We start from the raw sequence: 25,007 nt of genomic DNA on the forward strand, positions 1-25,007 counted from the left end.
GTGAACGGCCGAGTGCAAGGGAGACCGTGTGTGTGAGAGAGCGGTATGTAAGGGAGATGTCGGTGGGCATGTGTGAACATGCAGCCGCGTCTCCCGGTGTGAGTTTAATGGTGAGGTGTGTTAGCGTCGTAACACGCGGGAGTACGTGTGTCAAATGGCGACGACGGCGACATGTGAGGAAAGAAAGCCGAGTAGCGGCTGTAGTTGTTTCGGGGACCGTGCCGGGTTCACCCAGCAGTGAGCACGAGGTCCGTGCTGTGCGACGCACGAGGCCCCCACGTGCTCGCTTGCGAGAGTGAAGTCCCGGTCCGGAAACGCACGCGGTGGATTTGCCGATCCCGCGGACGGACAAAGTTTAGGCAGGATTACGGATTTGTACCGGACGGGTTCTCCACGCGATCGTGTGTGTTAAGCTCCAACGGGCAAAGCACATGTGTTCGCGTGGGGAACCCCTCGAGACGTGGGGCTTGTGTTTTTTTTTTTTTTATGCGCACGGTGACGTCATGGCTGCACGCGGGGTTGGAATCCCGCAGGAGGGGTATCCCTGCCGGATGGTACCGTCCAAGGAGGGACGAGGTACACGTGCAGCTGCGTGACGTCACGGGCAGGTGCAAAGTGCGCGAGCTGTGAGTTGCCGCGCTGGTGCTGCGCATGTGGAAAGAAAGAAAAAAAAACAGCAAGCCTCACTTTCAGGTGAACAACATTCCTGGGCAAGGGATGGATGATCCCCTTGACCAGGGCACAGGAGGAAACTAGTTAGGGGGAAGGGTTAGCTTAGCTAGACCGGCTCCATGGGGCAGGGGCAAGTCCTCATGGGGCCCGTGGAATGGATTAGTTAGAGGGATTGTAGCGAGATTTAGGTTGGGAAAGTTATTTTTTTGATTTTGAGGACATGGACAGACTTGTGAATGTGTAGAGGGGATGTAGTTTAGCGACGTAGTGTTAAAAGGAACGTGCTATAGTTTAAGGGACGACGTGGGAGCACGAGTTAGTTAGGGGGTGCAGATAGAAGGATGGCAGAGTTCAGCGGTGAGTGTGTTGAAGAGTTGGTGAGTTGTGAGGTGGAGACATGAGTGAGTGAGGCCAGCGGGTCTGTGTGTGTGGAGTGAATGGGGAATGCATGGTGCGATGAGTGATTGGGGGGAGGAGTGACTCCCGCCCAAGGGACCCCGGGGTCAGTGTAGAGTGAGTTAGTTGGGTTAGTCAAATTGAAAAATGGAGGTTGTTTTGTTGTTGGTGGGAGTGTAGGCTCGAAACCCGTTTGGAGGGGTGCAGGAGCCCTGTTGACGGGCTGGGAGCGTGGCTGCGAAAAGTGAGTATCGCTGAGTGGGTACCCCGGGCACCAGGCTAGTCGGCCGTAGTAGGCCAAGGGCCCATGGGGGGCCGGGATAGCGCAGTGGGCACGGGTGCGCCTGCTTGGTGCGGGGGCCCGGGGCGCCATTAGCCGCGTGGGCAGTGTTGTGGGCACGGGTGACCCTCGGAAAGGGGCCCGGGAAGCCAGCCTGCCAGGTGTGCGTTTCAGGGGAGGTGCCATGGGGGGCACTCCCCGGTGTTTAGGGAGCTGGTAGGCTCGGAGGCAGTGTAGTGCCCGGGGGTGCCATCGTCGGAGAATTGGCAGAGGGTCGTGCCTGCCAAAGGGAGCCACGTGTCCCAGCCATGAGACCGTGTGAGGGCACGGAGAGAAAATTGGGGGGCGAGGCCCGAAATTGTGAGGACACCAACACAGGCGACGGGAATCTGGGTTGTTAGAACCAATAGCTTAAGCGCGAGGCGCTTGTTGAAAGCCCCGGGGTAGTTTAACAGTTAATGGATAGGGTAGATTAGGAAGTGTACCCCTCCGCACCATCCATCCCCTCGCTCTCGTTGTGGGCCGCTGGACCCACTTTGGTTATAGATCGCTGAAGTCTGGGGAGGCCATCCTGAGGCTTGAATTGGGCCTCGGCACAGGACGCGAGCTCTCCCTTGTTCCCCTCCGGGAAGGGAACGCAGGGGTTGGGAATAGGCTAGGTGACAGGATAGGTTAGCCGAACAAAGACGATAAAGGGGGTTAGGGGACGATTTATAGTGGGGAAGTAAAAATAAAAAAACAAGTTGGGGCTAAATTGGGGTTTGACAAATTAAGGGAGTGGGTATAGACAGTGACAGGCAAAGGCGATAGGTTGGGAGGGAGACCGTAGGGTAGGTCCGAGCCCGCCTTCCGAGTGGCCAGCACCACCGCACTCCCTCCACCAACCTCCACTGAACGGCGAAGGCTGGCCAGCTTCATCGGCAGCTGTTGTTTTGCTGCAAGGCCTGTGCCGGCTGGATCGGCTGCAGCTGCTGTGCTGCAAGGCCTGTACCGGCCGGATCGTCTGCAGCTGTTTTCTGCAAGGCCTGTGCCATCGGCTGGCCGTGTTTTGCTTCAAGGCCTGTGCCGGCCACTTCATCTGCTGGCTGTGTTGCTGCAAGGCCTGTGCCGGCTCACTTCATCTGCCGGCTGCCTGTTTTTCTTCAAGGCCTGTGCCGGCCAGTTCGTCTGCCGGCTGTGTTTGCCTGCAGCGGCCTTCTTCTGCGGGCTGTGTTTGCCTGCTACCTTTGCCATGCCATGCCCACAGCCCACGTTCACCAGCCCCGTTCAATTTTGCTTTGCCCCCCCCTGTTCGTTTCCATGCGCGCCGGGATCATCATAAAAGCAACAGTTTGCAAGCTGCGAGAACTGCCCTGTCGGCAGCTACAACACGGGCCTGCAGTGGCGGCCCGTGCACCGTGTTTGCATGCATCCATTCATCCATCCATTCGTTGTGCTCATTGCGTGTGCCACTTGAGCTGGCACGAGAACTGCGTTTGTGCAGCCCATGCACCGTTGTGGTTCACTGGGTTCATTTTAAAAAGGGAAGGCCTTGGACTGCGTGTGAGCAGCCGGCCACGTTCCCTGTCACCTGCATTGTTTGAGCCAGAGACTGCATGTGAGCAGCCTGGCTCCCTGCTAACTGCTTTGTTTTTGCAGAGTCCATTGATCCTGGGCCATGGTTTACTGTAAAATTTGTAAGTTAAGGTTAAGATGTACTGTAAATATGAGTGCGCCCCCGGCATGTCTGTCCTAGCGCCGGCAATTTTATTTAAGTCGTCCGTGTGAGTGAGTTTGTTTAGGTAGTTACTCAGCCCTCAGGTTATTTATTTTGGGGACACGAATACCATGAATGTCGCACCTCAGGGATCCGTAGGTAAAATGTACTAGGGGAAAACTACACATGATGGCACACGAAAATTTGACGACTCGGGACGAGTCTGTAAAAAGGGGAGGGGGTAGTGTTGTGGTTGACGAAATTCGCAAACCACCATTCAGGTCCCTTAGGTGAGATATCTCTGTAAGTATATGTGTAGTTAGGCCCAAACCCGTTGTTTAGAGGGAATAAATGTCATTCATTCGGGCTGCGACCCCTCGAGATAGCCGTTTTTCTTTTACTATCTTTATTTTGGACCAGCCGCCATTGCTACCATTACTACCACCACCAACCACGTCTCAACAGCCATCACACAACAACCACCAACCGCAACGCCGCTTCACAACAACAGCCACGACGCTTGCCGTCACATCTCGCTCTCGCAACCATCGTATCACCGCCATTCACGCGCCGCTTGTGGGCGCCGATCCTGGACTCGTGCAGGGCGCGCACCGAGCAGCGGGTGCGAAAACACCAGCCTTTCCGAAGCAATCGGATCAAAAACGACTCACGCCCACTTCTGTTCCGTCCTATCGGTGAGCGTGGGGCGATTTGGCCCCGCCTCCAGGTGCGTCGGAGTATAATCGCTATATACAGATTCATGGATCAAAAAGCATTCACGCCCACTTTTCTTCTGTCCAATGGGGAGCCAGCCAGAGGTAAAGGGTCGAAGGTGAAGGAGCGAAGCCACGGGGGCTATAAAGGGCCACGTTCGCTCGCCAAAGAGTCAGTTGAGTTGAGTTGGGAAGAGTCGAGTAGTGGAGTTGGGAAGAGTCAGTCAAGAGAAGAGTCGGAGAAAGCAGTTGGACGGAGCTGTGGAGAATGGGAGAGTTGGAGAGGTGGCGGCGGCGAAGGCAGTCGAGGGGGCGCTCGTGTCAGAGTCGGGGAGCTGCGGAGAGGGGAGGCCGATAACGCGACCGAGGTCGCGGTGGAGACGCTCGTCGCGGGAGCCGAACCAGCGAGATATCCTCATCTCCCCGAGCATCAACAACCCCCTCCTGTTTCCCCCCGCGCTGAGATAGTGCGAGAAGGGGGCCCCGTTCCCACCCCATTCCAGACACTGTCTGCGAGGCCCGCGGAGTCGGGGCGCCAGCGCCATTTTGCGGCTCATCACCAGACGGGTAGGCTCGACGCGGTCTCGGCCCCAGGCCCGTCTGCCCCCATCATCGTTGAGGGTGGTCCCTTTTTCTTTTGCTTTGAGTATATGTGTTGTCGGCGCCGTCTGTGAAGTAAAACTGTATAAGTGTTGCCGTGTGCTCGGTAGTCGGTGGTAGATCTGCATTGTGTTTTGCTTTTACATTTGCTTTTTGTGCATTATTGTGTGTTTCTTCTTCTTTTACATTTGCTTTTGGTGTATAATTGGATATGTGTGCTATCCGTGTGCCATCGCGAAATAAATGTGCTCTATGTTGAACTGTTTCTCCCGTTTCGCTTCGTCTTTTCTCTAATGGAATCTCCATCTTACTTCACGTAAAGGGTTGGTCGTGGGCTAAAACGCCCGATAATTAATCGAACCGTCCAGGTTGACGATAACACCGCTCGGTTATCCCGATAGTACGGAACGGGTCGCTTAAAGTGGCCCGTGTCCGAAGTCGACCTGCGGCGAGGTGCGATCGCCCGGTCTACCCTCCGTGTGGGTACTTAGGTAGGTCGAATTTGGCGAGCAACCCTATCCCACGCGGGGGGCCGATTGGCACGATCGTGGTGAGGCCGAAAGGCCCACCCGTGACTAGTTCCCGGCGTTAGTCCGAGAGGGTCACGACGGGATTGTCCGTCCGGTGGGCGACGTGCCGCGATTCGAGTTACGTGGCCGTTCGCACGCCGGCGGGCGCGAATCCGCAACAATATTATACCTTAACGTAACTCAACGACGCGTCTGCTTGAGCGCACTGCATCATGGGACGACCCGTGATGCGGCGAATGAAATATTTTTTATACAATCTTAAAACGTCTCCAAAACATCCGATTTTTACCAGATTTTCGACAACCGAGTTTTAAGCGTCCTAAGCGATCGCAAAAACCAAAGACAAAATTAAAATCGAAGTTAAAACGAACTCGTAACGTCGAGCGAAGCAAAAATACTCCATTTCTCCACGTGAATTTTCGGAATCATGTTTGACCTCACTGTGACCTTGACCTTTGACCGATTTTGACCAAAATCTAATCAGCACTAGCCATCACCCTCCTGAATCACGTGGTGTAATTTGACATTGGGAGCTTCTTCCGTTCTCGAGTTATCATGCCAACAAACAAACAAACAAACAAACAAACAAACAAAAAAACAAACAGAAACGGAAGGCATCAATATATTTACGAAATCTTTAGATTTCGTAAGTAACAAACAAACAAACAGAAAGGGGTGAAAACAGTAACCTCCATCCATCTTCGAAGATGGCGGAGGTTAAAAATCACTCTGCAAGATTCGTTTTGCTAATATCGATACAACAACGCATTCTTTCATAGCAAACACAAGCTGAGAAGCGACAATTTCTAGTCGTACAATCATCACATGGCAAACACCTGTGGAATTGTTTGAGGTCAGACGTAAAAAATATTACACTGATTAAAAAAACAAAAACAAATCCTGATTAAATGAATATTCTGTCTCAGTTGTAGTTTGAAAAACATAAAAACCTCTCACTGTCTTATGCAGTACCAGCTGCAACAATGCCAATCACAGCATCAGTCAACGTACATAAGCTTTAAAAAAAACGTTTATTGGCAAATTGCCAACCCACCCTCTGGGAAACAACAAAAAAAGGAAGGAAAGAAAACATGACAATAAATGTTGTTGTTTTTTTGTTTTTTTTTTTCTTCCCCCACCCTGTGTAACAAGAATAGCGATTTCCATATGATGTACTTGCTCTCAAATCTAAGTATTTCCATATGTATTCAACTCAAGATGTTGAGAGTCAAGTCAAGTGTTGTCTAATGCCTGTCTGCTTGTGTATACATGTTCTATTTGACAGCTTTTTACAGGAGTCTGAAACCATGGAACGAATAAAATTATAAAATGACACAACTATCTTGCTCTCCAGTCCCCACCGTACCGTCACCATCAACGTGGATTCAGAATTGGCGACCAGGACAAAGACGTCAGCATCCAGACAGAATCTATCTATCCAGCTGTCCAACTCCGTCGTGACATCCACCCCTGGGCTTTGGTGATAAACAGGGAAGAGGGGCCACAAACAAAGAATGGCGCAACGTGGCAAACATTTTAGAACAAAAGAGGGGGAAATAAAAGATGGTGTGGCAAACCTGTCGACAAGGACAAGGTCATCCCGAAGCAACGCACAGCGGGACTTAGGCCAGAAGACCCGAACAAGGCTGCCCGTGCCCAGATTGGCCTTCTGATGGAGCGCGTGGGCCAGTTGGTTCACAGTCTGTTAAACACAACAGTCGCTTGAAGGATCAGCATGCACATTCGCTAATTTTGCAGCAAACCGTTACAATCCTCAAAAATACTGAAAATCAAATCGTTTTTTTTTTTAGCAATGTCACCGACATCACATACATCAATCTACAATAGAGGGCAAGTATGTTGTATGTATGGATTCTGTCTGTACCATCTACTCCGAAAAGATTGGACGCCGGAAACTGAAACTTTCAGGGATTAATGAGGGCAACCTTAAATTATGCCAATGGAAGTTTCATTTGATTACATGGATTTTTGAAAAAAAAATAAAAATAAAAATTCACCCATCTTGGAATTTTCTTCCTTTGGGGGCAGACGGTACGTGCAATTGGAACTGGAATGGCACTCGGTGGAGCACATACCTATTCCAGGCTGAACAGTTTACATTTTGTATCCCACTGATGAGCCGGATCTGCACACATACCTTAACCAAAATCTAAATCGGCTTGTTATCGTCAGCTCGCCAACTCGTCCACCAAGTGTCATCTGAATCCGTCCACGTTTTGAGATATCGTGCGATATATCTTTTTTGTCCCCATCTCTCAACAGTCAAGAATCACTTCAAATTTGATTTAACTTCTAGTGTCCAGATCCAAAGCCAGATCATCACCAAAATCGAATCAATTGTGAGGCTAACATGTCCACCTTCAGTTTCCTGACAAATCTCACATCGTCACCACGCCTCTCCGAAAGAACCAACCCCCCCCCCCCCCAAATCTACTTTCTCAACAATCCTCTGGAAGAAGTCCTTTCATTCAAGCTTTTGGGTGTCACGATCTGCCACGATCTTTCCTGGTAAAGCCACATCTCAAAGCTGGCCTCCAAAGCCAGTCGCTGATTGGGCATCCTACGTCATGCAAGGTCATTCCGTGGCACAACTGAGCTTCTAAGCATTTACAAAGCTTTCATCCACAGTCTGATGGAGTACTGCTCCCCCCCCCCCCTCTGGGGTGGTGCGCCTGCCTCACACCTACTTCAACTTCACGCTGTGGAAACCAAGGCTTTTAGGATCATTGGTATCTCCCGCGATGAAACTGAGCCTTTGGGTCTCTCACTCTCTCACCGGAGGCTGGTCGGTGGTCTTTCTGTCTTCCGGCCTCCGCCCCCCCCCCCCTGCTCTGTCTGTGATCTGTTCCCTCCTATATTTCCACAGGGTGCTGAAGATCTGCCAAATATACCCTTCTGGGGAAACTACCAAAATCAAGAATCACTGCTCACCTTCACTCTTTTATTCCTCTTTTTTCCCCGTCTCAGGAACAAACTCCCACATTCTCTTCAATCCCGCTCTTCCCTCCAGGTCTTCAAAACAGCTGTTCACTACAATCTCATATCTTCCCCCATCCAAAATCAAAACCACCTCCTTCAAATTCCCTGTAGTACCATCTTGTTTACCCCGTGTACCCCACCCATCCCTCTCCCTTCCACAGATATCCTATTGTCTTTGCTCCCCACTATTTTGTGCTTCCCTCTCTCGCCCCTCTTGTATCCTGCCTTGTTATCAGTTTCTGTGTATTAGCTCTAACAAGAGCCTCCACTTGGTGTCCAAAAAAATTAGTCCCCGTCATGCACCCAACTTGTCCACCAAGTTTCATCCAAATCCGTTCATAACTTTTTGAGACATCCTGCTCACAGACAATCAGGGGTAAAAGCATAACCTCCATCCACCTTCAGTGGAGGAGGCATTTATAAGAGCGATATAATCATGATATATTATTTATAAACAGAAGCACGAGTGATCGAGGCAGCAGTATGTTGTCTATACACCGCCCAAATAAAGAGATGTGTTCCGAAGAACGTGTTGCACGCTTGGAACACGACCACTTATAGGTTGGGTACTACCGAGACACGCCCAGGAAGAAAATTTATTTTGGGGACGTGGGAGTCGAAAATTTTCAAAAAGGCCGATAGGGAGGCCTAATTCGAGAAAATATCATAAAATAAAAGTTGCAGAAAATGATCGCTTTAGTGGTGGCAGAGTTATTCCGATCTTGAAAATACAGTAGACCCTCCAATATTGCGGGGGTTCGGTTTCTGGAAAATGCGGCAATCATGGAAACCGAAGGCCAATGGGAAGAGAGGGGTTCAGTTTCTGGACTTTGACAAAATGTCGAGATCGATAGCAGCCAGAAATAGATGTACAGTAAATATATATATATATATACATATATATCAAACACAAGACTGAGCACGGGATGATGCTATTAGAGGGGGGAGGATGCATTGGAGCAGGGGAAGGGTGAGCGGGTGAAGGCGATTCAGCAAACGGAAAAGCAGCATTAGCTTTACGATGAAGGCACCTGCAGCATTGCCACAACCCACAATGCAGAAGGGCAACACGATCCTGAAATCACCTGACCTTGAACCACGATCTTCCCTCATTGGAGAGCAACGTACGGAGGTATGGCATCGGTTTCCAGAGGTATGTTTGCAGCAAACATTCAATTACAAATCAAACAAGTGCATCACAATGCCAAAAAAAAAGCCAAAAGCGGCACAAAAAAAAAAACAAGAATGGATCCCATTTGTCCAAATGCAAGACAAAGGCATCAACAAGAATCAGCCCAGCAACAAAATTAACAAATGGATTCATTCTGCCTGTGAGCTGCGTCGTCCTCGTATAGTAGAAATAAATACAAAACAACATTGTTACTACTGCAGGTCTCACCTTGATACTGTGTCGTTCCTCACTGCCCTCCGTGGTGAGGAAGCCTTCACTCCCATCCGTACCCCCCACACTGATAAAGCAGTTCGTTGTATGTCCAATTCCACTGGGTAACACCTTGTCCCACAGCATCGCATTTATCACGGAACTTTTGCCGTTGCTCGTTCTGGCGGGAAAAGCAGGAGAGTTTGGTTCAGCACGAACGGACTCCAAACTTATCCTGACAAATCAAAGGTGCATCTCGTAATAAAATCCAACTGAACAGTCATACAAGTAAACAACTGTTAAGGAGCATCTTGATTAAAAGCTCACCTGCATTACATAGCTAATTCCCCCAACCCCATGCACAGTGTTTTTCAAAAGAAAGAAAATCTTGATTACGTGGTCACCCAATTAAGGTGGGCATCGGTCAGGTGCAAAAGGTCCACCTGTTCACATCTAAAAGGTCATCAGCAATGTCAATATATCCACATCCCAAATCACGAGGTGTATCGTTTCATGTTTGTCTCAACTTTCAACCCAATTACTTACGGATGTATCATTTCATGATTACAAACAATTTGTTTACTTCAGATGAGTTTGTATAGCAACAATGAGTTTATATAGCATGATTCCTGGACATAAGTAAATGCATAAACAATAGTAAAAATAGGTCACAGGAAGCATAGATCATAAATTTTTATTACAAAATGGAAACGCCCGGTTAATTTATCTATCATTTCAATGTCACTCATAAATAACACAACAACAACAAAAAAAAATACTCTGATATTAGACATGAACACAGCGATATAGCTGTCATTAATGATGTTTAAAGGTCACCAGTGCACCATCTCCCCCAACCCCCCTCCTGCCACAATCCTGCCCCATCACGAGTGGGAGTCAAACAGACCTGCCAAAAAAAGCAACCTTCATGTGCCTCCGTGCCAACACCTCGCTTATCCCAGCCACATTGGCGGTGTAATCCTTCACCTCCGCAACCTTCTTCTCATCGATCACGGGGTCATGTTCCTCACTCAGATGGATTTCTGGAATGGTGAAGAGTTTTAACAATGAAAAAAAAACAAAAAAAAACAAAAAAACATATTTAAGAATATGGCACGTGTCGAGGAATTTTCATCAACTCAAAAATATCCCTAGTCCCCAAAACCAAGCCAAATCAGGCTCTCACCCTCCAGGAAGGCCGCACTATCGGAGATGTAAGACGACAACTGTTCAAATATTCCATTGATCCGTCGCTTCGCTGTCACAAAGTGCTTAAGCGGAGATGCTGCTGCTGCGTCGGACATCCTTCCTTCCTTCCCTGGGACGAGCGACCTGGTCCGAGAAAACACCAAGGACATTGCCTGCATTGGGGGGAGTAGAGAAGGAGAGTAGAGGGGGGAGGGAGTGAGGGTGGACGATGCTCATGATAATCAAGCAAATGTAGACTACAAGATCAAAACTAGAGGAGGGGAGCACTCGGTAGAGTGCAAAACCTCCGCCACCAATACTGCTCGGTCACTCAAGTGAACCTGATATCCTATTCATTCAATTTGACGTCAACAGTGCTCACAGAGCTATAGTTTGCAACTTTCCCTTTTACTTTTAACTTTTACATTCTCTATTAATTTGTCATAACTAGATTCCTTGAGACAGAAATTGATTTTACGTGGGTATATCCACCTGAAGTTGCAAAATCAGCCGTAATTATAATTTTGACATGTTTTTTGTTGGAAATCACTTATAACATGTCGAGATGCAAAAACAAAAATCGAAATTTTGTTGAAAAAAAAAGGTGCAAAATTGTTTTTTTTTCTCTAACAATTTTTTTTGGGGGGGGGGTGGGGGGGGTTGGAAATCACTGAAAACATGTTGAAATGCAAAAACAAAAATTCTAATCTTTTTTCAAAATGGCCACCATCGCGGCCACATTGGATTTTGGACCAAGTCCAAAATCTAATAGCATGATCCTTGGACCGTACCTAACCCCCCTACCAAGTTTCGTCGAAATCCGTCGAAGAGTTTTTCTGTAATACTGTTCACAAACAAACAAACAAACAAACAGGGGTGAAAACAGTAATCTCCGTCCATCTTCGATGGCGGAGGTTAAAAATAGAAGGGCACTCACTAGAACGCATACCTCTGCCACGTAATGCCTGAGTCCTGAGACCTTATCTGGCCAATACATTTTTGAGATTTCATGCTATATATCGTTTTTGGCCCCATCTCTCAATGGTGAAGAATCACTTTTAAAATTCTAGTAGTCGGATCCGGATCTGGATCTTTACCAAAATCTAATGAGTTTGTCCGTGTTACACACCCAGCCTGCCCACCAAATTTCATCAAGATCCATCCACAACTTTTTGAGATATCCTGCACACAAACAGACAAACAGACAGAGAGGGTCAGTTCAGGTCAGATACAAGAGCATGCGCCGGAGCAGGGTGTTGCTGCGTCCACTTTCCGCCGGTACTTCAGGGGCTTCCGTCTGGCCATCCCCCAAACAGATGCATAGCCCATCCCCATCTCCTTGAGATGCCGATCAACCTGCTGAAACCACGAGGCACGTGGTCGGCCCATTGGCCTCCTCCACTCTTAAGGCTCCATCGTTGAAAGAATCTGGTGAGCAGGATCAGCGTCAGGAAAACGAGCCACATGTCCATACAGCCGCAGGTGAAGCTCACGGACTATGCAGGAAACAAATCTCATTTGATTCTCTCTCAGCAACCGCTCGTTGGATAGAAAGTCCAACCAGTGATACCCAAAGATTCTCCGAAAAGACCTGGTTCCAAATCCCTGGTCAGAGTCGAAATCTCACATCTGCAGAGCAAGACTGGAAACACCAAGGACCTGAAGACTTAGACCTTCATCCTCCTGCAAAGTACCGACAGTGCCACAACACATGATCCAGTGAATCCATGACTCCCCAAGCCCGACCCAGACATCTATTGACCTCTCACAGCCAGCAGAGACATGAATATCACTGCCGAGGAAAGCAAATCTCACCATGACCTCACTATCCTCACCACAAACATGTACAGACAAGATGGCAGCTTCCAAGATGTCATTGAAAGCATGGATCTTACTTTTGACCCTGGCAACCCATAATCCCAGCAGCTCTGGCTCCTCTTTCAGCACATTGGGGGCCCCAAAAAAGATATCCAGTGTCTCTGCAAAGGTGACTGCATCATCTGTGAAATCAAGATCAGAGATCTTGACATTCCCAAACGATGCACCGCAGCTTGAACTCTCCAACATCCTCCCCAGAATCCAGTCAATACAAGTGCTGAAAAGTGTGGGGGTTAGTACAGACCCCTGACGAACTCCAGTAACAACTGGAAATAAGTCAGAGATGGTACCACCACACTTCACAGCACTCTTAGTACCAGAGTAGAGTTCAGACATCAGATCGATCAGTTTTGGTGGCACCCCACGAAGACCAAGAATCCTCCAGAGGGCATCCCGATACACTGAATTGTGTGCTTTTCAGAGATCACCATAGGCTGTAAGCAGCCCCTGCCGAAACTCTTGTCTGCATTCGGTGAAGATCCAAAATGCAAGGATACGGTCAATCATTGACCTCTTTGGTGTAAAGCCTGACTACTCTGGGCGCTGGTGGCGAACCCTATCAAGAATTATCCGAGCAAAGACCTTGCCCGGCACCGAGAGCAGCGTGACCCCTTGGAAGTTGTTGCAGTCTTGGCGATCACCCTTCCCTTTCCAGAGGGGGACAACAAGGCCCCTCTTCCAGTCAGTTGGGATGATGCCTGTGATCCAGGCAGAGCACAGCACTTCATGCAACGACACGAGTGCAGCATTTCCACCAGCCTTGAGAAGTTCAGCATGGATGCCACAGATCCCTGGAGCTTTACCCCATTTCAACCGGTTCACTGCAGCCTGTGTTTCAACAAACGAAGGTGGACCACAGTTGTTGGAGGGTCAGCAACAGGGATAGTAACACCCCTGACACCCAACTCAATATCTGATGGTTTAGCCTGGTATAGACGCTTAAAGGAACCGACCCAGCAGGCCTTCACTTCGGACTCCTCTGTCAAGAGCCCACCACCCTTCACTCTCATTGCAGTACATGGAGAGACGGACTTGAAGGAGCACAATGCGTGAATTCCCCTGTAAGCAGGACGAGAATCACTTGACCACAGGTGATGCTCTACCCCCTCACAGATTCCTCACACATAGGCCTCCTTGTCCACCCTCAGCGCATGTACAGTTTTACGCCTCAACTCCATTGACCAGCTCAGCTCTCCCATTAAGCTTGGCCCTGCAACTCTGAACAGTGGTATCTAATGTCCCTTGAGAGACAAAATCAGTGAGCAGACCAATATTAGGTGTAACCACCCACCATGATCTCGCCACTATCGGGACTACGAACCTCAGAGATTGCTGCAATACTGATGTTCAAACACTTGAGCTCAGATGACAACAGAGACAAGTGATCATCCTCTCTTTGGAATGGGACGTTCCAGGCACCCACCCGGAGATCGTCTCAGGTTAACCGAAGCAGATGCCGTCTGGTGGACGACACCTCTGCACCACCCTGACACACTCAACGGCAATTTGACCCGGGACGGTTACCCCGTGGTTTCCCTCCCGTCATTAAAGAGTGGGGGTCCCGAAGGCTTTGCCCCACTCCCGGCATCCGGTGAGCTGCCCTTTCAGATTTCTTTAACTTTTGTATGTTTTGCTGAATGAAGCGTTTTACGGTGGCCGGAGTGCAAATCCTGCCACCAACCTGCAAATAAAAAGTTCCCCAACTGCAGTGCGACGTCCGCAGATACAGTTGGGCACTAGATATGGATGGCCGTTGGCTCACGAGGAGCTCCTCTGCCCTTTGACAGGTTTTGTTCTGCATCCTGCTGGGTGTCCATATCTTACACCCTTCTCACCAGGAAACCTGGTGGGGGAGACGGTTTCGGCGCCAACAACCCAACCATGAAACAGGTTAGTACAGGTTTACATGGAACATGGAGCAAGTCACAGATCTTATCTGGCCTGACGTGACCTGCCCTGATAACAGAGAGGGGTGAAAACATAACCTCCTTGACCTTCGGTAGCAGAGGTAACAAGTCAGATGTTAAATGTTGTGCAGAACACCAACAAAAGCATTGGCAGGACAAACGTTCAACCAATGCAGCCACTAATGCCTTGTCATGTAAAACACATGTTGAACAACATGGTCATTGACATTCGATGGACTGAAAGGATGGTGCAGCGAATTCCATCACAAAGGGCGCCGTCCTTCGGATGGACATTATGCCGGGTGTCGAGTCTTCTACCTTTAGCTGATGGACGTCAAATGTCTCACGGTGACCTTTAATTTAGAGTCGGTGAGTTGCCGACGGCATCTGAACATATTATACATTCCTGCTGTGATGTCACAACTTGACAGTCTAATTCGAAGCAAAGCCATGTTCCATATTGCAGAAACGGTGCAAGCACTCCATTTGCTGCGGACGAACGAACGACCAAACGAGTGTACGTTTTCATGTTCAGCCGAACACATGCTCCGGCGAAGACCCAAACCAGAAAGCCTGGCGAGTGCCGACATGCAAAGCCAGTCTGTCATTGCCTTTGAGGTGGGTATAAAAACTCTCCAACGCGTAGTCCAAGCTCATATCTCACGATCGAATCGGAACACGCTCGAGGAGGTCTCGTCCCATGAACTCTCACGCTGCTGAGCTCCATTCCCAGCACCTCGAAGCAATGCCCAAGCGTGCAGACGTGTCGGGGTGAAAGAGAACGTGTCCAATTTGGACACGGCACACAACACGTGGCATTTTAAACAAATTGGACAAAAAGTGAATCATGTACACACGTGACACCTTAACGGTTGTGTGACTCCGGATCTTCATGGAAAGGAGGCTTTTCTATCCGATAGAAGGCAAATTACGAGTCAAACAACGCATTGTGATAGATATAGATAGGCAAATAGGTAGGTAAATAAGTAAGTAAATAAGTAAATAAATAGGTAAGTTAATAAGTAAGCAAATAACTAATTAAATAATATGGAATAGGTAAAGCCAAGAAGCGAACGTAGAATTCTTCTAACATTCGCTTCTGACTTTAGCTATAACGTGTTCACAACTGTATACTTGCCAACTATACCGTGGTACGTGTAAACGCCGCACAGCTGATGATTTTGACGCAATTTCCGGTTACTTCGGCCTGGATTCGGGATCAGCGATCAAATAATGTAAATCACGATTAAAACATATTTTTTGATGATGCGGGAGATATCTTTATTAAAATTAACTTTGGGAAAAAAAATAATTGAATAAATAAACGATCACTTCTGGTCAAGAATAAAAGAAAATATAGGTTCTGGAAGGAGTTTCAAAATCACTCCCCGTAATGTTAAATACTAAATAAACACTTCCTGTCATGAAAAAAAAAAAATCACTTTCGGAAGAATAAAATTAACTTTGGGAAAAGAATTATTGAATAAATAAATAAACACTTCCGGTCATGATCTCCCGGCATGCATCATTCCCCATGACAAAAACCGGAAACAAAACAAAAAAACAGAAACAAAACAAAAAACAGAAGCAAAAGGGTCATAGCCAACGACACGGATTCACAATTGCCAGGGTATTGTGTTGTTTTTGTTGTTTCCTAGTCTCTCATGTGCACGGGTTAAGTAATATTCACAAGATAGAAATAAAACCCAATCGTGTTGATACACCGCACAGCGTTTAACAACAACCGGAAGCAAAAGGTGATGGCTAACGACACGGATTCCAAATAGCCAGGGGTATTGTGTTGTTGTTGTTGTTGTTTCCTATTCTCTCAAGTGCACGCGTTAAGTATGAAGCTCACTGCGTTCGCTATTAAGTAAGTAAGAAGGATTTTCTATCCAATAGAAGGCAAATTACGAGTCAAACAACGCATTGCGATTGATATAGATAGGTAAATAAGTAGGTAAACAAGTATATAATTAATTAAATATTAAGCAAGGAGGATTTTCTATCCAATAGAAGGTAAATTACGAGTCAAACAACGCATTGCGATTGATATAGATAGGTAAATAGGTAGGTAAATAAGTAAATAAGTATGTAAACAAGTATATAATTAATTAAATATTAAGCAAGGAGGATTTTCTATCCAATAGAAGGTAAATTACGAGTCAAACAACGCATTGCGATTGATATAGATAGGTAAATAAGTAGGTAAATAAGTAAATAAGTATGTAAACAAGTATATAATTAATTAAATATTAAGTAAGGAGGATTTTCTATCCAATAGAAGGCAAATTATGAGTCAAACAACGCATTGCGATTGATATAGATAGGTAAATAGGTAGGTAAATAAGTAGGTAAGTAAATAAGTAAGTAAACAAGTAAATAATTAAATATTAAGTAAGTAAGGAGGTTTTTCTATCCAATTGAAGGCAAATTACGAGTCAAACAACGCATTGCGATTGATATAGATAGGTAAATAGGTAGGTAAATAAGTAAATAAGTATGTAAACAAGTATATAATTAATTAAATATTAAGTAAGGAGGATTTTCTATCCCATAGAAGGTAAATTACGAGTCAAACAACGCATTGCGATTGATATAGATAGGTAAATAAGTAGGTAAATAAGTAAATAAGTATGTAAACAAGTATATAATTAATTAAATATTAAGTAAGGAGGATTTTCTATCCAATAGAAGGCAAATTATGAGTCAAACAACGCATTGCGATTGATATAGATAGGTAAATAGGTAGGTAAATAAGTAAATAAGTAGGTAAGTAAATAAGTAAGTAAACAAGTAAATAATTAAATATTAAGTAAGTAAGGAGGTTTTTCTATCCAATTGAAGGCAAATTACGAGTCAAATAACACATTGCGATTGATACAGATCGGTAAATAGGTAGGTATGTAGGTAAGTAAATAAGTAAGTAAATAAGTAAATAAGTAAGCAAGTAAGTAAATACATTACATACATACTTACTTTCTGTATTACGTGTATAATTGGAGGAATTTGAGAATGATGACACTCGATGAGTGAATAATTTGCTGGAGACGAGTCAGGCTCCTCCGCCGCCTCTTTCACGACGTGAAAATTAAATATTCAAAGCAAAAAGTAAAAACATAAAGTAGTTTAATCCTCAGATTTTGATTGATTAGTGCAAGGTCATCACCGTAAACTCAGTAATCAGCCCCCCCCCCCCACCCCGAGGGACAGTCAACGGGTTCGGGTGGAGAGCGGGACTCGACGACACGGGATGGCATGGGGTTCTCATGACGCCCGATGTACGACTCCCATGGTGGGGTGTGCAGATACTTTGTTGTGGTAAACAACACCTTGTCGTTGAAGAAACCGTGCGATGAGTTCACAGACGGGCAAGGGTGGTGAGGAGAGGTGTGTGTGTGTGTGTGTGTGTGTGTGTGTGTGTGTGTGTGTGTGTGTGTGTGTGTGTGTGTGTGTGTGTGTGTGTGTGTGTGTGTGTGTGTATAAGATACGAGAGTGAGAAGGAATAAACAGACACCTCAACACATCCCACTCACCTCCCAAAACCTTCTCCAGCCTCAGATCACGTTCTGACGGTCTAACCCGGAAGTGAATATTTCGACCTTTCACACATCATCAGGTTTATTTCATCCTCGTTTTCTTCGTCTCGGACACAAACAAGGACGATGAGACGTAAAAAAACCGTGGAAATGAAAAGAAAAGGAAAAACAAAATAACGTACCTCTTCAGATATTCAATGAATCCTTCATCAAATGCTCGTTGTTTCTTCTATTACACATTATTATCTAATACTCATCGTTCCTCGTTCGTCTAAATTAATAAACACCAAAAAAAAAGATTTGAAAACATTAAAATCAATTACCAAGCGTCTTGTGAACGCGCTCAGAAACTCCGCTGTGTTTCCGGTGATGTAAATAATCCCGTGAGGTCACAGCGCTGCTGCTCTGCTGCGCACTATACCGCCTGGCCCATCATTGACGAACTAAAATTAAATTGAAGAAGAATCTGCACGGCCGGGATTGGAGCGATGATTGTCATGTTTAATTAGCTTAAAAAAGAAAAACATAATTTGGCCACTCGAGCGCGAACAATTCTGAATATATTCACAAATTACAAAACCGTGGTTGGACGACGTTCTTGATCTTGCACAACATCGTCTTGATCAGTGTTACGGTCTATTTATTATGTACGCAAAAGTGGGGGAACATTTTGCATCGTGGTGGTGGTGGTGGTGGATAACAATTAAGGAACTTTGGCAGAGAAGGATGCCATTCAGCCCATCGTGGTGTTGTGCACCCTTCATCGTGCTACCTTGTTAGTTGCAAACTTTTGCATCATGAGCTTTATCTCATTTACTTGTCCAACCAATGGTAAAACGAGGTTAAAAAAAAACAAAAAAACATCTGCTTTCCAACCAATCATTTTGCCCAACACCACGATCCGGCTCATGGACCTCTGGAGACAAGGTGAGTGAGGCTTTAAGGGAAGTATGGCCACACTTCCATGTCTGGCAGCTCGCTATTTACACCGTCCTCGAAATGACTCACCGACGTAAGTTTCACTGGAGTTAAACAAAAATTCCATGGAGTTCACTACCAGAGTTTCACTGGAGTTAAACAAAAATTCCATGGAGTTCACTACCAGAGTTTCACTGGAGTTAAACAAAAATTCCATGGAGTTCACTACCAGAGTTTCACTGGAGTTAAACAAAAGTTCCATGGAGTTCACAACCAGAGTTTCACTGGAGTTAAACAAAAGTTCTGTGGAGTTCACCACCAGAGTTTCACTGGAGTTAAACAAAAGTTCCGTGGAGTTCACTACCAGAGTTTCACTGGAGTTAAACCAAAGTTCAATGTAGTTCACCAGAGTTTCACTGGAATTAAACAAATGTTCCATGGAGTTCACCACCAGAGTTTCACTCCATCCATAAGGACCATACTCTGTGCAGAGCGTTGGTGCCGCCGAAGCAGTCTCCTTGGCTATTGGGAACAATCCTGGACGGGTCGCCACTCCAACACAGTATACCAGCATGCTGGCACTCATTTTGCCGACCTCGGAAGGATGACAGGCAGAGTCAACCCCACCTGGTGTTAATTCAACAGCTGAGCGGGATTTGAACTCAGGACCGTAGGATCCCAAGCCCACTACCCTAACCATTATGCCAACACCAGGCATAGAGTTTCACTGGAGTTAAACAAAAGTTCCATGGAGTTCACCACCAGAGTTTCACTGGAGTTAAACAAAAGTTCCATGGAGTTCACAACCAGAGTTTCACTGGAGTTAAACAAAAGTTCCGTGGAGTTCACCACCAGAGTTTCACTGGAGTTAAACAAAAGTTCAATGCAGTTCACCACCAGAGTTTCACTGCAGTTAAACAAAAGTTCCGTGGAGTTCACTACCAGCGTTTCACTGGAGTTAAACCAAAGTTCAATGGAGTTCACCAGAGTTTCACTGGAGTTAAACAAAAGTTCCATGGAGTTCACCAGAGTTTCACTGGAGTTAAACCGCATTTGCAGCCCTATTTTCAGCGATGCATTTCCCCTCATGACTCATGTAGTTTTGTACCACGTGCCGTGTCACAGTCCTATCTTCAGTGGGTTTTCGTACCTTTCAACCGCAGGACAAGTACCATCTAACCCCTTTTAGTGAGCAGCTTCCACCCACGGGCACTGGCCATTTATGACACCCGAGTCAACGAGTGGATGATGTTTTTTGGTGGACACGACACCGAATTGGTCCACTGGTGATACGCCATTTCTTACTTCTTATTGAACTCGTGACTGTATCCACACACACAGCTTATGGGACACCGCTCAGACTGGATGAAGTTATCACCTGTTAGCGGTGAGTAGAAGTCGATAACTCGATTTTTCCATCATGGCTTTGCTACACCAACACCAGATAATATATCGCTATCCACACGCAAGCAAGTCCTTCTGATATCCCTCGAACCCCCCCACATACAATAAAATATGTACCTACATGCTACATCTAATTCCAATTTGAACTTATCTCCTCTTTCTGCTGCTACTACCTTTCCAGGGAGACCATTCCATGCATCAACTACTCCAACTTCCACACACCTCCACCAGGCTGAATCATTTACATTTTGTATTCCACTGATAGGTTGGATCTGAATCCGGACCTGAACCGAACCAAAATCGAATCGGCTTGTTCTTGTCACCTAACCAACTCATTCACAACTTTTTGAGAAATCCTGTTATATTGTTACAGATTTGGAAGCCTCTTCAACACATACAGTCAGCGGTCCCCGTAGTTCAGTTATCTCGATAAGTATGTGTTTATAGTTAGGGTCCCGTCCTTTTGTCTGGTGGGTTAATTTCATGTGTGTGCTGCGGGTTTCTTTTATCGTCAGGTTTTTTTTTTAACATCTTTAAATCTTCCTCCCAAACAAATCAATCCTTCACTACTTCGCACCATCGACGCCATTGCCCACGTGCGTTCGACCACGGACGTGAGCGGAGGTTTCCTCACCTCAGAGCTCCGACTCCGCCCAGGAAAGGAGGGGGTTCCCCCCTGTCCAATCACGGATGGCCAGCACATCACCCCACGAAACCCTGTCCAATCAGGGCAAAGATCACCTCAGGACAAACCCCACCCCAGCGAGATGGAATGTTCCCCCCCTCCGGCCAATCCAGAGGCAAGTTACCTCAGAGCGGTTCCCTCCACCCGCGGCGGGGGAGGGATAAGAAGAGAGCGAGCGGTGAGGAAGCGTTGGTCTGGTCTTGTCGGTCCTTTGGGTGTGTGAGCCTCTTAGAGTCGGTCTTTTCCGGGGTTCCCTGGTCGTGTTTGTGCTCGTGGACCGTGGTGGTCGATCGTCGTTCGAGGCTGGCCGGGTCGTTCGTGGATCCTGGCTGCGCTCATTTGGATTCTGGATCGTGGGTTCGAGTCCCAACGTGGTGGGTGGTGTTAGGGATCCCCGTTCCCCTCCACGGACCCCGAGCGCCACAAGTGCGGGCCGAAGAAACCGCACGAGGCAGACAGGTACCCGGCCAGACCCTGACTCCCCAGCTGACCTATCCTCCTCGGCTGGAGGGTCCAATAAAGACCCGACGGGGTCCATTTCGTGTGTGTGTGTGTGTGTGTGTGTGTGTGTGTGTGTGTGTGTGTGTGTGTGTGTGTATGTGTGTGTGTGTGTGGCGCCGTCCTGTAAGTCAAGACTGTTAAGTACCTGTGTTCATTATAAATTGCATTTCTTTTATTCAGATAACTCTGCTCGTTGTCACCCACTCCCCATTATAAATAAACCCCGTGTTAAATGTACCAGCTCGTTGTCTGTGCTTTTTACCATTGACCCAGCACGGTGCGGGCTTGAGAATTAGTGAGGGCGTCTGTGCCGTAAGTTGTCATTGGGACCGGCGCGGCTCTGGTAACTCCCGCTCGGTTACGCCGGACCCGAGTCAGGACATGCGACTCGGTTCGGACAGAGTCGGCCGAGGGTGTGGCTTCCCCGGTAGTTAGACAGCGTGAGTACTTCGGTAAATTGGAATAGACAAGTGGACCCTACCTCATGCCGTCGAAATATTGGCGACCACGGTCCTTTAAGCGACCCGTCGACTCCGGAGTTATCCGGGGTGACGACCTTTCAATTCCGGTGTTCGGTAGGAGACGGCCCAACTGCTCCGTCTGGCGGTCGTCCTCGCCACCGAACTCGGCACCACAACAATATTTCGGTTTAGCCCCATCTCTCACTGGTGAAGAATCACTTCTTTTTTTTTAAATCTCAGATCCGAATCCAGATTTGGATCTTCATCAAAATTAAGCCTTGCTGTCCATGGCCGGTCAACAACAAACACAAAAATTTCAGAATGATTGCTTGAAAACTGTGACCAAAAATCGTGCGACAAACAGACAGACAGACAGCTTCCAAATGTTTGTTTGTGCTGATGTTCCGAGAGAATGTTTGAAGGATCTTTGTGAGGTTATTTTTTTTTATCATTCCCATTACTCCACTTATCACTGGTACAATTTTGGAATTGTTCAGCCTCCGGGATATTTCGCTTCATTTTTGAGATTTGGTAATTTTCTTGATTTCTGCATTATTTAGACCAAAATCAATGGGTAGTGAAACCTCAAATTAGCAATGTCTTCTTTTCCCTTTTCTCTCCGAGGACTATATCCGGTCGCAGCGCTTTGTTTTCTATGTTCACGCTGGATGGGATCATCGGGTCGTACGTGAGCATTTTGTTCTTGTTTTTCAGTGATGGCTTTTGGTTCGTGCTTCCATGAGTTTTGTGGAACTGGGAGATTGAAATTTCTTCGGATGTGCCAGTGGATTACTTTACGAACCTTGTTGTGCCTTTGTGTGCACAGCTGTTCTGACACGAGTTTAACATCCCGATTGGAGGTGACTCGTGCTTTGTGTTTCTACCTTGTAAAACCTACTTTCTGTCCGATTGGCTCAGTCCTGCTGTCTTTTTAAATACATTTGTGTGGTGTCCTTGGTCTTCTCCGTCCCAATTGAGCTGACCTCTTCTTAACCATTCCAGTGATCCTTCTTTGTCTATCTCCAATCTGTTCAAGTCTTTTTGATATTTCCCCTGCTCTTTTATCGTTCTCCCAGTTGTCACGATATACATGTTGGTATTCTGTCTTGTATTTTTCTTTTGCCTTTTTTGTTCCAATCATTGGGGTTGCATTTGTTGCCGTTTCGGTATGGTATGTGACATCTTGTATTTGCACGTGTTTTTGGAAGTTTTTTTTTTGTTTACAAGGTAAGTGAGAGATACCTTTTCTGGTTTGTTGTATTCATGACTGCGAACAAATTGTATTCGGCAGTCTGTTGAAGTTTTCCTGGACTTTGCTAATCCTACAATCGTCGCTCTGCACACCTGATTCCGTTCCATCAGGCCGCCACCTCCTTCTTTTCTCGGCAGGTACATTCTTGGGATGCATTGATTTGTGTAGAACATTTTGTGGATAGTGAAGAGTTTCCCTGTTTTGATATCTAATTTTTTGATTTCCACTTGTGCCCAGTTTACTATTCCAAAGCTGCATTGGAACACTGGTACTGCTAGTTGGTTTATGGCTTTGATTTTGTTCGTAGGGGAAACATAAGTTTTGAGGATCAGCCTCGTTCGACGCAGGTATTCTTTGGTAATTGTTTTGTGCATTTTTTTTAATGACATATTTGGTGGCTCTCTTCTACTTCAAGGTATTTGTAAGATGCTTAATTGTCTAGCTCCTGTATTGTTATATCTAGATTGATTTTAGTTCACTTGGAACGTAGATACAGGGAGCTTATGGGATGGCACGTCATCCATCCGTCCGTCCACAAATACTTTCAACTTCTTCTCTGAAACTACAGACACGATTTAGATGAAACGATCACAACGTTCATCACCATGTATGTACCAAAGTTTTTTTTCATGGCATTAAAATAAATAAATAAATCGCCCCTTGAGGGGGTCTAGGGGGGTTGCCCCCCAAAATAGGTATTCGGTGTCTTCTCAGCAACTACACAAACACTTCTGATGAAATTGACCCCAACTTTCATCACCCATGATGTACCAAAGTTTGTTCACAGCATTAAAAAAAAACATTGGGGTTTAAGGGATTCTACATGGGGGTTGCCCCCCAAAATGCGTATTTGCTTTCTTCTCTGAAACCACACACACAATTTCGATGAAACTTAACCACAACCTTCACCACCCGTGATGTACCAAGGTTTGTTCGTGGCATGAAAAAAAAAATCCAAAAGGGATGTACTTTCTTGTCCATTTCATATTTTATGGGTCATCCATGCGTACCAGTGGTTCGCTGGTTATCGCATCCAGCCACTACCAGGTGAGTGCCCAGGGCGATTGTCCCAATGTTTGTTGGTCTACCTTGTACGAATGTTCATGTGGCACACTTATCTCGGCCAAACTCCATTTGGAGGTCGTCAGATTACCGTTTCACTAATTTCTGTTGTTCGGCCAATTTTTTGTCGTTCGACACAAAGAGTTTAAAATCATCCATGTACAGTGGATGTCACCTTTCTTGTTTCTTTGGACGTTATTTTGATTATAAGGGTATATCTGTCATTGCTCATTAATGAGATTACTTAGTGGATCCAGGGCCAGGAAAAACAGGAAGGGAGAGGGGGGGGATGGGTTGGGGGAAGGCTGTCTTCTTGAAAGATGCCACGTCGTATCCTTCACTCCTGGTATTTCGATCTTTCCGTCCGTGTTCTGCAGGAACGGTACAGTATTCCACAGATCCATGGCATTCCCAATCAGATTGATTATTTGGGTATTTATTTTGTACATTTGCATGAACTTTATCATCCATGAATGCGGTCTATCCACATTTGATTTTTATTTTCTATAGTCTATCCAGGCTGTCGACAACTTGGTTCTTCTTGTATTGCAGTTTTTGAGTATGGCCTTGTTTCGTAGAAAGTGCTCTATTGTTCCAAAGCGTCCTCTCTTACATCCCTTCTGTTCTGCCTCTAGGCCCCCTTGTTGTAATAGTGTTGCGGGGCCGGGTATCGGCTGCGAGCACGACCGCTCGATGGAGCAGCGGAGTCGGCTCTACCGATCTCCCGGAATTTAGATCGTACCTTTTCGGAAAACTCCGAAAAAGTACGGGTCCCTTATCAGATCGTGAGGCGTCAATACTTCTGCCACATGGTACAGGGTTATTTGCCAATTTTCGAAATACCTAGATTTCCATGTGGCGATTTACCGAGTCTCCACACCCTCGACGGCACCCGTATGGAATGAGCCGCTTAGCGTACTCGAACCGTGTGCGACCCGAGCCGA

General features: G+C 46.5%; 1 protein-coding gene across 3 annotated transcripts in view; it reads right to left on the reverse strand.

Moving 5' to 3' along the window:
• Positions 1–18,243, reverse strand: part of MFN2 (mitofusin 2) — an 86,736-nt gene extending 68,493 nt beyond the window's left edge. For 2 of the 3 annotated variants that reach the window (XM_085845059.1, XM_085845061.1), the window contains exons 1-7: positions 18,104–18,243; positions 17,778–17,886; positions 10,455–10,629; positions 10,176–10,311; positions 9,287–9,449; positions 6,465–6,589; positions 6,254–6,362 (exon numbers count right to left, since the gene is read on the reverse strand). In XM_085845059.1, coding sequence (XP_085701185.1) covers positions 6,254–6,362; positions 6,465–6,589; positions 9,287–9,449; positions 10,176–10,311; positions 10,455–10,626 — 705 coding nt within the window. In that variant the 5' untranslated portion in view covers positions 10,627–10,629; positions 17,778–17,886; positions 18,104–18,243. Of the gene's footprint in view, positions 1–6,253; positions 6,363–6,464; positions 6,590–9,286; positions 9,450–10,175; positions 10,312–10,454; positions 10,630–17,777; positions 17,887–17,962; positions 18,058–18,103 lie in introns of those variants that run through there. The other variant, XM_085845060.1, reaches the window with a different exon arrangement.
• Positions 18,244–25,007: the final 6,764 nt, after the last annotated feature.

Source organism: Eptatretus burgeri, chromosome 11 (genome assembly GCF_056783735.1).
Source record: "Eptatretus burgeri isolate ZD-2024b chromosome 11, Ebu_testis_v1, whole genome shotgun sequence".
Taxonomy (NCBI): domain Eukaryota; kingdom Metazoa; phylum Chordata; class Myxini; order Myxiniformes; family Myxinidae; genus Eptatretus; species Eptatretus burgeri.